The sequence below is a fragment of the Botryllus schlosseri genome, chromosome 9 (assembly GCF_051294905.1).
Source record: "Botryllus schlosseri isolate E-star chromosome 9, Bs_hap1, whole genome shotgun sequence".
Taxonomy (NCBI): Eukaryota; Metazoa; Chordata; class Ascidiacea; order Stolidobranchia; family Styelidae; genus Botryllus; species Botryllus schlosseri.
This window is the reverse complement of record NC_137244.1, coordinates 26,108,375-26,123,161: the sequence shown is the minus strand read 5'-3', so window position 1 is coordinate 26,123,161 and position 14,787 is coordinate 26,108,375. Positions and strand designations below refer to the sequence as shown.

Sequence of the window (14,787 nt, the reverse complement as noted above, 5' to 3'; positions counted from 1 at the left end):
AGTAGTATTAATTCATCGCTGACCGGTTACCACCTCTGATCATCACGAATTGCTCACCCGGTCTGCCAGTCTCGCCATCCCTGCCATCGCTTCCATTGACACCAGGTGCCCCAGCAACACCGGCCACTCCCGGCAGCCCTCTAGCCCCCCTTTTGCCTTCTTCGCCCGTCAGTCCGCGTGGTCCTATGGGTCCCGGTTCACCGGCGACGCCTTTTTGGCCTTGCGGTCCGACCGGCCCACGTGGTCCGAGTGCGCCATTTTCTCCTGTCAGACCGCGTGGACCGATTGGTCCAGGTTCACCTTTCGGACCTTTTCTGCCACGTCTGAGTGACTCGCTGGGACGGCCAGTTTGGGGTCGGGTATTTTCACCGCTTAACTGTAAAAAAATACAGGCAGAGGTGGTCAAAGTAGTCACCATCGCTACTCAAGTAGAAGTAGAAGTAACGCCGGAATTTCTACTCAAGTAGAAGTAGGAGTGGCGGTTCACAAGTAAGTAAGTAGGTATTTTACGCCTATTTTTGCCTACAAAACTGAAAACTGTAAAGTAGAAGTAGAAGTAGTCTGAAATCATAACTACTTAAAGAGTAGTGTGAATAGGCAAAATCTACTTCAAGTACTTCAAAAAGTAGAAGCACTTCGTTACTGACCACCTCTGATTACAGGATTAGTTGAGATTAAAGTTAGTGACCTGCATTTCAGAGTTGGACAACTAGACAATTTTCAGCTTTTTCAAGTTAGATCAGAATTGAAATTAAAGCGGCACACTTATTATAATATTGAATTTGCAAAAAAAATCATGTTCAGTTCACCTCTAATTAAAGTTCATTGTAGTAAGCAAAATAATGCTAAATGTCTGTACAGCAAACTTGGGTCGTTTTGCACTATACACTTCTCCCGTAGCATTTTCAGGATAGCCATGAATTAGATTAAAATCATGATTAGAGCACAGAAATATTTCATAAATTATATTAGACAACTAGGCAATTCGAAGTCCCGGTCTACTATAATTGATCCTTCCAAGATGAGCTAGAAAGTGATCAATCAAACACGCACCTGCGCTTCAAGATCCGCCACTTTTTCTTTCAAATCGTTCATTATCGTGCAGTTGAAGCAAGCTGTAAAATATTTGCGATGAGTAAGGCGATTTTTTTTGACGTATCAAAAAAGAATTGTCAAAATTGTAGCGTCAGCGTCATTTTGACTCGAGCCAAGTCAACTCGTTTTCAATTCGCCATCGAGTCAAGTTCGAGTCAAAGTCAGTGATTAGAGGCTCGAGTCTGAGTCATAATGTTGTGACTCGACTCAGAGCACAAGACGTTGTGTTCACTGTTCAGTTTTGAGTTCAATACGATTCAACCCACTTTTTTCAACTCTATTCGAGTGATATAGAATGGCTCACATGTAACATTTTTTTAAATGCGTAAAATGACTCGATTAGCCTTGTACTCGAGTCATTGTGCAAGACTCAAACCAAGTCATATGACTCTGGACTAGGACGGCCAAGACAGACATTTCATTGCAACTTCGAAGAATAGTGAAGTCACCACATGATTGATATTTCGTGTATCAGTCCTGATACTTGGAAAATAGAGCCAGAAACTGTTAGGACTGAGGAAAATTACGATATATGGAATGCGAGCCATTCTATGTCACTGGAGCAGAGTTGAAAAAAGTCAGTTGAACCAGAACGAACTCAAAACTGAACAGTGAAGACATTAACTTGGACTCGAGTCACAACACTATGACTCGGACTCCACCCTCTACTCCATGATTTGGACTCGGACTTCACTCGGTGGTGAATTGAAAATGACTCGACTTGACTAGAGTCAAAACTATGAAAGTGAGATTGACTTAAGACTCGGAAACTTGTGACTTGGTTACAACCCTGATTCTAGGCCTGGTTTAGCCTAAAAATTGAAAACCTTCAGGAAGAAGTAGAAGTAGTCTAACATCATAACAACTTGATGAAGCAGTGCAAGTAGGTAAAGTCTACTTGAAGTTCTTAAAAAAGTGGAAGTACTTATACTGACGACCTCTTGCCTTGCACTGCCGAAAATTTCGAATTTCCATACAATACTGCGTACCTCAGCTACTAAAGTCCGTCACAAGTCAAAATGATTGTCAAAAATATGTTTTTTAGCGTAAAAAATTTTCAAAATTTTCGTAATTTTTAGGGTGGACAATTTCGTTTTCCGAGTCACAAAATACTCCCCTAGTGATCAGTCCAGTTGCACTGATGCAAAACAGCTAAATCCAAATACATTATGATTATCAAAACATCACTGAAAACGAATTTGACATTGTACAAGACAAGATAATTGGCAATTAACACCATATGGTGCTTGAAAGATAAGTTTAGCACAGGTGCGCTCTTTATAACGGTTAAGAGAAAATAACTGGTGAATAGATGGTCAGACATCCGCCGTGGTCAATTGTTCATGGTCATTAATCAATGATGCTAAATCAAACAAGTCGATGATACATCACTGCTGCGTTGTTTTCAGACCCAATGCTGGAATGTAGGAGCTTTGACGATTTCGAGCAGTAAGTCGATTAAAATATTGAATAAATTCACTTTTTTCGATGCACGATGTTCTTTCCATTTCTCTACTAGTCGATGACGATTTACAGCCGAAAATATGGGGGTTTATCTCGATATCAATTCAATAGTATATCGAAGTTCTGTACCTCCAAGAAGCTCTACTTAGTTATTTATGTGAATGAACCATTGTCTGGCCGAGTCAGGCACGCACCACTCGTAAAAACGGGCCAAAACCCCGCTATGGGCGCATACTTGACCCACTTTTTGAGTAATGCGCCTTGTTGCAGATGTCAGATCGAAATATTGTATTGTTGTGAATATAGTCCGACCAACGGCAGACTTTGACAACCTGATAATTCTAATTATGTATGCCTGTGATCATCTAGTAATAGAAATGTTTTTATACTCTCATCTTCATTCTAATTTAATTTCTAGTAAACCTGAAAAGGCTACAGGAGAGCTGTACACTGCACAGTGTACACTACAGTGTACAGTGCGGAACGAGCCAAGCTTGGTGTACAGATATTTGCCGTTCTTGTGCTTATGAGGATGGACTTTGATTTGATATGTAGTGAACTTGATTACGGTTGTATTCCTTTAAATTGCGTATAGTAATTCTAATTCTAATCTAATTTAAAAAAGAAGCGTAGCCATAATGCTAATTCGAATCTAATTTGAAAAATCTGAATTTATTTCCATATGTAAAACTCAGGCCTACAAGCCAGAGCGAGGAAACATATCCGCCGGCGCTATTGTCCGACGAGAAATTTAAGGATTTAGCTGGATTGAAATCCAATACAACCTCAGACCACCCAGGAAAGTAAACATATTTACACAATAACGATTTATCAACATCGTCACGGGCGCGCGATACGCCCACATTGACTCGCGGTGACGTACGGCAATCATCAAGAAACTTGCGGCCGGCTTTCAATCAATGGCGCTGTGTCTAAAATCGTATGCCGTATCAATTTTATTTCACGGGTATAAGGTGATCAGCTTGAAATTAGAGAGGGGTGGCAAAGTAAACTGGCAGCTCTTTCTATTATGAGACGTGGCCCGCTGTGGAAACCAATAGTTTTGATGTGGCGCTGCATTTTTCGATTTCTTTGGACTGCGTGACGAATAGAGCGGTGCGAATTATAATCATACGATTGCAGTTGTATTCAGTAAATCTAGAGAAATTAAACATGGAACGGCAACGACCGATTTTGCAGCTTCGTTCCGCTTCGCCGAGGCTGGAGTGGAGAATTGTTTTGCGTAAGCGACTGTAGGATTTCTGGCAATCCAAAATCTATCTTTCCGAGCGCAGAAATTATTGAATCTGGTCTTGATCGAAAGCTACTGTTGCACCGATTCCGAAAATATAAATTAAAATAATGACCAGGCACTGATCCACCTATAATCCGTCCTCCAATCTGAAATATCGGCATTGTTCGAACAATCGGAGAGTTGCAACGGGTCATTGTTATGGCCATTGTGTTGCGGTTACCCGATTGTTCTGAACAATGCCGATATTTCAGACTTGGAGGACAGATTCTAGGTGGATCAGTGCCTGATCAATATTTAAATTTGTATTTTCGGAATCGGTGCAACAGTAGCTTTTGATCAAGACCAGATTCAATAATTTCTGCGCTCGGGAAGATAGCTTTTGGATTGCCAGAAATCCTACAGTCGCTTACGCAAAACAATTCCCCACTCCAGCCTCGGCGAAGCGGAACGAAGCTGCAAAATCGGTCGTTGCCGTTCCATGTTTAATTTCTATAGTAAATCTGTCCCGGAAGAGCTTCGTGGAGGTGCAGAACATGAAAATACAGTTGGATAGTATGAACGCGAATATATTCGGCTGACATTGGTCAGGCGTAATCGTCAGCAATGTTTCTGTCTCATTCTCTCTAGGGAAGTTAAGATATGTACCTTATATGCGACCACGAAAAATACAATGCCATTTCTTAATCACTTTAGTGATTATTCGGTATTTTTTGACCAGACATATTTCATTGCACTCCGTGGAAATGCTGAGGGATGATTACAACTTCACAGTGGTCATTTCAACTAACGTTGAAGTTTGCAGACCTTCACAGTGGAAAATAGTATCGAAACTATATTTCTCGTTGAAAAATCAACACTTCGTGGCAAGGAGCGTAAAATTTTAGTACTCAACTCGAAAAAAATTAGAGTTCTTAGTACGCTATTCAGATTCGAGTACTGATATCATTGTGCCCAGGCCTACTTACGAGCGATCGCACGTTGGAACATCACATACAGTCATTCGGTCATCGATATTACATTAATAATTTAATCTAAGTAACATTTTCTACGCGCCTTTGTGCCTATTTATGTTATAATGATCACTTTCTCGCTGCGACAAATCGAATTTGAGTGATAGATAAAACGCCGACTTCACAATCTTCGCATGATGGCACTAATGAGCGTAGAATAGTGCAATGAATAATGTTGCAGAGCAGAATCAACTATAAATCATGCCGAACTTGCGGTTCCCCTCCGTCCGTATGAACTTAATGCACATTTCTTATATTAGATTCCGACGTAGCCTAAATCTCGTACTGGCGTTACAGTAGCCCCCCCGTAAGCGACAAGATATAACCAACAACACTTTTACGCGACAATTTACTTGCTTTCTCAATCAGTAAGCCTGCGAATCAAATATGCCGGACCTGAGTCCTGAATTGTGGAACAGCATCCCGTCGGCCATCCGACAGTCGTTGAGTTGTTCACATGCAAGTCGAAATACAAGGAATTTCTACTGGTTCAATACTAGTCAGCCCTCAAGTTTACCGGACTACGGCCTGTCATATCCATCTCGCCTTCGGTCACATACCGCCTCATTTTGTCGGTTGTCCTTTTGCATTATCTTCTTTTACTCTTCATTTAGTGTGCATGTGCATTGTGCAATGCGCATGTGCATTGTCCAATGTGCATGCGCATTGTGCGATATGTATGCCTCCACTTTACATCGCCTAGCCCAGGTGGGCGTCTGATTTCAAGGACAACTCCAAGTCGTTTCGACACTCTCCTATCTTTTCATTGTATCGCAGTCTTATGGTGGTTTGCAATGATGAAATTCTTAATAAACTAATACTGTTATTTGTGTCAGCACTTCCAGACTAGGGTTTTGATCTTCTTGAGAGACTTGTCCATCTCCAAGCTGGTGCGACCCCTGCCAATCTTTGCATAGCATCGCAATGTCATTATGTTTAGAACTGATTAATCGATCGGGAAAACGTGCCATTGATCCACAAGCAACGAACAGTGAACACCGGCAATGGCCTTCGATACATGAGTCACCAGTTCACCACACTATACTGACCACAGGGCGATGTGTCAATTCACGAACTGTCTACTCTACACGAACTGTCTACTCTACCCAATCGAAAATACCCAACGTACAGAAGTGAAATCAACTTGAATTCCAGAACGCAGAAAACAAGCGTGATATAGCCTGGCTGTTACGCGTGGCACACTATCCACGCTTTTGGAGATGACAAGTGTTCAGAAACACCGAGCTGTATCAAAGCGCGTTCAGTAGGCCTACGCATGGAGTTTGGAGGTTTTGTCGATGTTAAACTTGGCAACTCGTAGGCAGGCTTGGGCCACTAGATAATTCTAGTTGTCCAATAACACTAATTAGTGCGAACTGCTGGTAATCTAATTCTAATTCTAATCTAATCCCATGCTCTTATTTTAATTCTAATAGTATTTCTGGTTGTCCTGGAAACGTTGCAGAAGAACTGTGTAGGCTACTGCGAAACTAACCAAACTGGGCGTACTGTACGCACAAGTACACCACACTGTACAGCAGGGGTCGGCAACTCAAAACGGGTCGCGGGCAACTTTTCAAATTTTGTAGCGGTCGCGGGCCGCAAGAATTCTAGTCGATATCAAGTAGTCAACCACGTTTTAAAACTCTGCGTCAGTACCACACTGTACTACCTACAATAGGCGCTGGGTATAGTGAAAACAAAAGAAGTGATATTTTAAGGAATGAAAATACAATGAAGGATCACTGTAATCAATTTCATTTTATTTTGAACTCCGAGCTGTGCAGAATGCCTGCAAACGCTTTTGTGGGCTAGCGAGATACATTACTAGCTGAAAGACGATCTCCACGTAAAGCTAGATCGCGTGGGGAAGCCCCCCCCTAAGCCAGGGCTTCTCAATCCTTTTTAGACATTGTCCCTTTTATGATACTGAAAAATTATGCCCCACCCCCTTACCATCATATCACAAAATGCATCCATCATGCCAGTAATACCAACAGATAGTTTGATGGCATGGAAGGTTACGAGAGTTCACGAGAGAATTTTATAATATGAATTCTTGATTATACACGGACCAATAACTAGAACTATGAATTCGAGGTAAATCGCGCGCAGCGCGAAAAATTTTTCAGTTGACCGCAGCTTCACGCCCCCTTCGGCTGCTTGCCCCCAGTTTCAGTACTACTACCCTAAGCCGTTTTCTAAGCGTCTCGGTCTTGGCAGTGTTTGTACCATTCCACGTCAATTTCAACATTTCAAAGTGTTTTTTTAGCTTTCTTCCGAAATCTGAAATCAAGTCGCGGGCCGCAGAACATGACCTCACGGGCCGCGTGTTGGTGACCCCAGCTGTACAAGTGTACAGTGTACTGTACATGTACGCACAGTGTACAGACATTTGTCATTGTCGTGCTTATCAGAATGAACTTCGACTCGATATGAACTTGATTTTGTTGTTTCCTTGTAATTCCAAGTTTTTGCGAACTAGGTATTCTAATTTTAGTCCAATTTGGAAAAATACGTGGCCATGATTCTGAATTCTGATTATAATCTAATTGGGAAAAGATGGAAAATGTCTAGTTATCCAACCGTGCTAGTGAACATTAATGACATCGGCAGAACATCAAGGCAAGAATCTAATGATTGCCAACAATTCATAAGCGTCGACGATGACAAAGAATGCTTTAACCCTGGGATACGAGACCTCGCTCACTCGCAACACATATCCGAGAGTTCATCGCGGGTCACAGATGTGACGGAATTAAGTCTGGCGCCGGCGATACAACAATGCTAAGGGTTTTGCAAGTAACGATTCGATTCCTAGTCAAGTTTTGGAGGATCACCGTAGACTGCATAGAGCAATAAACATTCATTCATTCATTCATTCAGTTTCATTAGATCACAAATAAGATATTGCCAGCTCAACTTAATCAGGAGGTGTTAGGTGTTAGACTACTCCTTGTCGCTTCGACATCTTCCTGTCTTTCCATTGTATCGCATTTTTGTGGTGTATTGAACTGATAAAATTGCTAATAAACCAATGATGATGAATCATTTCGTACATTTTGAAAATCCAGTAGTTTGTACAGTCTGACAATGGCGGATCGAGATGCAGGTCAGTTTTCATAGGATTGAACTGTCCAAAATGTCAATTGCCAGTGACGAACGCTTCCAAACGGCAGATAAACCGAGCTCCACTCTGCGACAGGTCTGCGGGAACGTTGCCGTGAGCATAGTGATCGTGGCGAGTGATGCGCAAGTCTACCGTAAAGATTCTCAGACACTGTGTTGGTACTGCGGCCGCTGTACGAATAGCATTCTATAACTATCTAACCCTACGTATAGATTTACTTGCCGGGCTGGTATGTTTGATGATTTAGCTCCGTGACTCAATGTTCTGGTATCGAGTGATATCTATACGGATTGAGTGCGAAATAAACGGACAGTCTGTTTGTATAAACTTGAATCACTGACGACACAATGGAGGCGATGTTGTGTGCGGTTTCTTAGAATGGCAATGCGCGTATCTGAATTCTGAATCATTATTGACCGTTGACTGTCTTGTCGGGAGTTTTGCTTGGTTTCGTATGAATCGAAAATATAACATATACCTTAATTGCAATTAGAGCAGTGGCTCTTCACCGGAGTTCGCCGGAGGTCAAGTCACACACCCGATTCATACGACACAAGTCACACTGAATTGCAGTAAACCTTATCATCAGACTTATGCAAACTACCGATCGAGTTGTTGTTGTTGACGGTCAACGAACGGCCGGTTTTTGAGTAGTTCTAGTTCTAGTTCTAGTTGCGAGTTCCGAAAAATGAGTAGTTCTACTTCTAGTTGCGACTTTTGAAAGTGAGTGGTTATAGTTATGGTTCTAGTTGCGAATTTTGAATATCCATAAGATTATACTTGCACACAGTCTTTTGTTTCGTGCAAAAATCGAGTTAAACCATTCTGTTCTTTCTTATTGATGCAGAATTCATTTTATGCACTAGCATTCTACAGCAGTGGTTCTCAGTGGCAACTTTTCTGCCGGCCCGCGAAATATATTGGAATTTCTCATCGCAATTCAAAAATGCAAAAAGTTGTACTCTTGACCAGTCATTACAGAAAAGAAGCATCGATTTTTAATCTGACTTAAGAATTTGAAACGTGTTTTCTGGTTGGTGACGTAATATAGTGCTAAAGCTTCACTAGAAATGGCACATACGACACAATGCTTCAACTGGTGTACGAAAGTATTTGAAAGTAGCCTACAACTAGTTAGAGACCAGTTATATGTGAAAGCCAAGAAGACTTTAAACAAAATTCGTTAATTTTCGACAGTACATATTTAGCAGTGTAATAGACACTAGCAAACAGAAAAGTCGCATTTCTTTCAAAAGATACGAAACAATCAAATCAAGTTAGCGGTTTTTAGGACTTCGCCTAGCAGAAACCTCGATAGAGCCACGTAACATCGTCAATGTCAGAATGTCAGCTTGAAATGAAGTCTCCTTTATGAGAGTTGCATAGATCTGTCGTAATTAAATTGAGTTAATTTCGATTTTTGAAGGTTCCCCGGTCCGCAACGTTCATTCGGAAGTTTTACCGCTCCGTGATATATCTCAACTTTCGATATGCTGTTATCAGTTCCACAGAAATGGCTCATTATAATCGGACACTAATCGACCGTGACAGATGTCGCGCTTCGCTCGTAGTCGACAGGCTTCACACTGCACGCGGAAGCTAAACGTTTTGTTTGTTGCGTTTTTTACCCTAGTCCTAATCATAGTGTGATTGGCGTTATTACCTATTAGCTTGCAACAATGCTATGCGTGAGATTCATCAGTCCGCATCGTCAAAAAGGTTGAGAACCACTGTTTTACAGTAATGTATTAGATGTAACGTGTTAATTTTATGCACCGCAAAAGTCGTGTTATTTACGTGATAAGTTAAGTTGATATCCTTGGTTATTGTTACTTTCTCCAAACAGTACACGGCACACTTGCATTTCGGATTGTTCTAGAACTGAATCGTTATACGGGGAATTCCAAACGATGTGAATTAGTACCGGGGCCCGGGGTGTATATTTAACAAGTTACTTTATTATTGAATAGCCTACGAGAAACTGAGACATGCCAGTGGGAATATTATAACATTTCTCCTTATATTTCTGCATCAAGAACCAGACATGATCTCAAAAAAGCAGGGCGTATCACGATTAGGGTTGCATTTAAAACAAACATTTTCGAAACATGTTTTTTATCGTTATGACGTCACGAGTCTTCACATTGTGATGTCAAAGTGGAGCGACATTGACATTTGAAAATATATGGCAAAGATGACTCCTTTGATGAAAAAGGCTTCCGACTCCCGTCGACTATATTGGGTGCAAATCGTCAGTAGGCTCAAAACTACATTTATTTTTCGAAAGTATTCACACAACTATGGCATAATTATACAACATATAAAAACACAATATTTTTAATGGCATTTATTAAACACGTAACAATATCTGGGATTGAAAATATTCTCTACGGAAGAAGGTTGTACGGCGTAAGCCTCTGTCCGCCGCATCAACACATGGCATTGTCACAAAGTGCAATGAAATTGGAATAGGGCCGAAAATATACCAAAATGTCCATAATGTGATGTAGAACTTGCGTTCTATTCACTGTGGTCGCATAAAAGGTACATATTTGAAATCTGATCGCCGAATACTCGACTCGAAGCATAATGATAATCGATTCAGAATCGAATCACCCAGGTACTCGATTTCGTCCTGCCCGAATTAATTGGCCGCGATATTTTTCCGCTCAAGCATAATATAATAACATCTGGACTTACCGATCTCGCAACTGTCGCCTGTGAATCCCGGACAGCACGACCATTCCTCTTTCTTGACTTCTTTCATCACAGTCTTATATGTCCTTCTCGTTGATACAACGTAACTAAACCGAGAAATTTACATTTTTTCTGCCAGTATACTTATGTAGCAGGGATACTGATTTACAGTCATTCGAATGCAATGCAGTTTAAAGCGAATGTATTTATCGTTCTGTTAGCCACAGCTAGCGGGATAATTGTCATGTTTAATTTCTTGCCGGTTCTCACTAGCAATACTTCACCAAAGGGTGGTGCACGAAAACAGAACCCATCGTAGAATTATATCGCGGACCCGGACATAAATCCTACCTGTCTGCGCGCATGCCTCCCTGCGTTTTTAACTGCAGTGCATGCATCATTTGGATTAAAATCTTGTAATAGATTTATACCGTGGTGTAAGTCTGAGTTAGGCTCCAGTTTCGCGTACCACGGGTGGTACAACGGCGTGACCAGTGAACACACACTTTTATGGCTATGAGTGCAGAGCCCTGTTATAAAGCGCCGATATATAATTTTGAAACTGACGCGTTATCGGAACATAATTATCCGCACCAGTCAAACCAAAGTCGATGATGCTTTCGCATGCATCGCTAAACTTCTTTCACAAATCACAATCAGTAGGTGACGTTTTCTGTCCTCAAAAACACCAGAATTAACATCCCATACATATCCACCTTTTGAAGTACCGGTAATATTACCAAGTCGCATTGCTCAATCGATCCAATCTGTGGTAGACTAATTAAGCGACTTGTGGAAAGGGTTTCAGGTTGTTTAGCGCGTAATATCTCATGAGAAACTCACAGTTCATTGATATGTCAAGCGATAAGACGTTGCGTTATGTCGGATTAGAGAAGTATAGGCCGATATACATCTTATCCAGGTTGGAAATTCAACAGTTGAGCATCAAAAAGGACCGCGATAGGCTGTTAGGTTTCCTGGGCCCAGACTTGCACTAGAAAATTCTAGTTGCCTACTTAGACTGATTAATGATTATAGACAAATGCTGGAACTCTAATTCTAATCTAATTTGTGAAATGTTTCTATGCTCTCATTTTAGTTCTAATCTAATTTCTGGTTTTCCTGAAAATGCTGCAGGAGAGCTGTGTATAGTGCGAAACATGCCAAGTTTGTTGTACAGACATTTGCTGATTTCCATTGCCATTTGACATGCTCATGGGAATGAACTATGATAAGGTATGAACTGAGACTGATTCAGTCTCCATGTTTTCGCGAATTCAGTAATTCTCATTCTAATCTTATTCGAAAACTTGGCTGAAAATTATCAAGTTGTCTAAGTCTGATTCAGACCATATGCAAATAGCCTCAACTCAATATACAGCCAATGCACTTACTTGATTCTTGGAGTACAGTACACAGCGGACCAGTGACATTTCGTCACGACCTGTTTCAGATACGTCTCCGTCCCGTTCGGCACTCTGTGCTTGACCATTTTCGTTTTCAAATACGCGCAATATCTCCCGGTGTAGGTAGTCCTTTTGAAAGTGCCGGCGGGGAATTCGTTGTTCGCGATCGCCCCTCCGTGGTGAGTGGCGCTGTACCTGAATGAGGCTCAGGTGAGAGTCTCGTAGGAGCTTCTTGATAGTACGGAACTCCAATATACGATCGAATGATGTGTTCATATTGAAACAAACCCGAATATTTTCGGCTGACGCTCGTCAAGGGTAATCGTCAGCTTGTAGAGAATTGGAAATAACATATCGTATCACATCACGATTACCCCTAACGAGTATCAGCCGAAAATATTGGGGTTTATTTCAAGATGAAAATACTAATCAACTGTAAGCCTTACTTTAGAAAGATTCGTGACAAAGTCAGCACATCAATGTGTTCGGCGGGTTTGCTCAAAAATAGCTTTACTGGATAGTTGATAAAATTGTTAAGTTGGCTATAAAAAAAACGCTTCACATCAAATTTTGCCGGATTCCACACTGTAGTAGCGCAGCAATAAGAAGAGCTTCTGGGATGTGCAGAACTTCAATATACAATTGAATTAAATTTGAACATATATGAATATGAATAGTATACTCGTCAGTCGAAAATGTTCGGGTTTATTTCAATTTGAATATATTATTCAATAGTAGCTATAAGAGTAGCAGATTAATAATGACAGAATTTCCGACCGTAAATACTAATATTTTTCAAATACAAAACTTTCGGCTCCAATAACTTCGCTTCCACAGGTTGAAATCGAGCCACATTTGTTGCGCATCGATTTTTACACAACTCAACAATTTCACCAGTTAGCCAGTAAAATTTGAAAAAATATGCCGGTGACGTCTTATTATTTGATACACGTGTTGATACACAATGTTCTTTCCAAATGTCTACTAGTTGCTGACGATTACCCCCGACAAGTGTCATCCGAATATATTCGGGTTTATTTAAATACAAACATATTATTCACTGTATATTTGAAGTTCTGTACCTGCAAGAAGCTCTTCATTTTTTATCAAGTCCAAAAGTTTCTATTCTGATTATTACGCTTCTACAGGTTGGAATCGAGCCTAATTAGATGTGCTCCGTGTTTTAATCCAACCTCACAATTTTATTAAGTAGCCAGAAAGATTTAAACAAAAGTTACTTTTGTACATCCATACTGTTTAAAAATATAAGAAGTGCAGCATGCTATGGTTTCCATTCTCAAAGTATATAATCTGAGCCATTGCTCCATACTGGAGGTATCTGGGTAGCATAACACAGCTGCGATATCCCGGACACTGATCCAGTATCAACTCAAGAGGCAAAATACACAAATTCGTGTTGCTCTGACACTCACCAGGTCACGGAAAGATTATTATAGGATTTGTGGTGTAACGGTGGGGATGGTTTTGGATCATGCATTGGCGATACTGTGATACGGCACAAGAATGCTCATTAAAGACATAAGCCTGTGTATGATCACTTAAGCAGTTTACACAAACATAGCAATAGCTACCATCATCTTATTACAGGTCTTATAAAGAATTATGTTGGACGATACAGCATTGCTTGATACAACGTTTGTTTGACTTAGGCTAAGCCAAGGCTTAGAATAGATACCGGTATCGAAACGTACACGCATTGAGGGGAATCGCAGTTGACTATCAACTGCCTGAATTAAACCATGAAATCGAATAATCTATTCGTATTGAAATAAACCCGCATATTTTCGGCTGACACTCGTCAAGGGTAATCGTCAACAACTGGTATAGAATTGGAAAGACCATTGTTTCTCAACCATCCTATCACCGAATATGATTGTTGATACACAATGTTCTTTTTGTCAGTTGAAATGCGACAAAATCAGGCCACAGCATGTCCTGAAATTGGCCCGCACGAAGAAGCGAACAAATGCAACAGAACCGAACATGCTATCAGGAACACACTCTCAACGATGCCCGATATACCGTGCATCTTATAACAATTAGGCATGAATCGACGTGCATATTCACAAAACATTTCACTCACACTTCGTGATTCTAATACAAGGTTACTTCGTGGTCAAACAACAATGGCTAAAACGAGATACATCGTACCATACATAGCAACTATTATAATTAGAATTGTTTAATCAGACTAATTAAGCGAAATGCCGGTAATCTAAATCGAATCTAATTTGAGAAAGTTTAGTGAACAGACATTTGCCATTCTCGAGCTTATGAGAATGAACTCTTATTCAATGTAAGCTGAACTTGATTGTTGTTCTATTTCTTTCCTATTAGGAATATAATTCAATTTCTATTTTTTTTCGAATTCAGTAACTCTAATTCAAATCTAATTTGCAAAATTTCAATATTTTATAGTTCTTAAACTCTGCTTTGAACTACATTATCAATTTCTCGTAACGATACGAACATGAACGTAGCAATTACATGCGTAACACAATATCATCGCATTCAAAATTTGCACAAACGCTACATGCAGTTCAAGACTTACAGAAAAGAAAGCAAGTGCGGCCATGCGAAGTTCATGCATTCATGCGAATTGCTCGTGCTAGTGCGTGCATTGCATAATACCTGCTGGAAGCGTAATAGCGCGAGTGTTTAAAGAGAGAATACCCTCTGGTCGAGGGGTAATGTCTTGCTTGTGATCTA

General features: G+C 40.6%; 1 protein-coding gene across 6 annotated transcripts in view; it reads right to left on the bottom strand.

Moving 5' to 3' along the window:
• The window catches only part of LOC145445774 (uncharacterized), a 56,186-nt gene that overhangs the window by 22,727 nt on the left and 18,672 nt on the right, over positions 1-14,787 (bottom strand). For 5 of the 6 annotated variants that reach the window (XM_080323907.1, XM_080323912.1, XM_080323909.1 and 2 more), the window contains exons 2-6: positions 14,710-14,784; positions 12,046-12,252; positions 10,655-10,758; positions 1,054-1,115; positions 58-376 (exon numbers count right to left, since the gene is read on the bottom strand). In XM_080323907.1, the coding sequence (XP_080180033.1) occupies positions 58-376; positions 1,054-1,115; positions 10,655-10,758; positions 12,046-12,252; positions 14,710-14,784 (767 nt within the window). The remainder of the gene's footprint in view (positions 1-57; positions 377-1,053; positions 1,116-10,654; positions 10,759-12,045; positions 12,253-14,709; positions 14,785-14,787) is intronic. The other variant, XM_080323910.1, reaches the window with a different exon arrangement.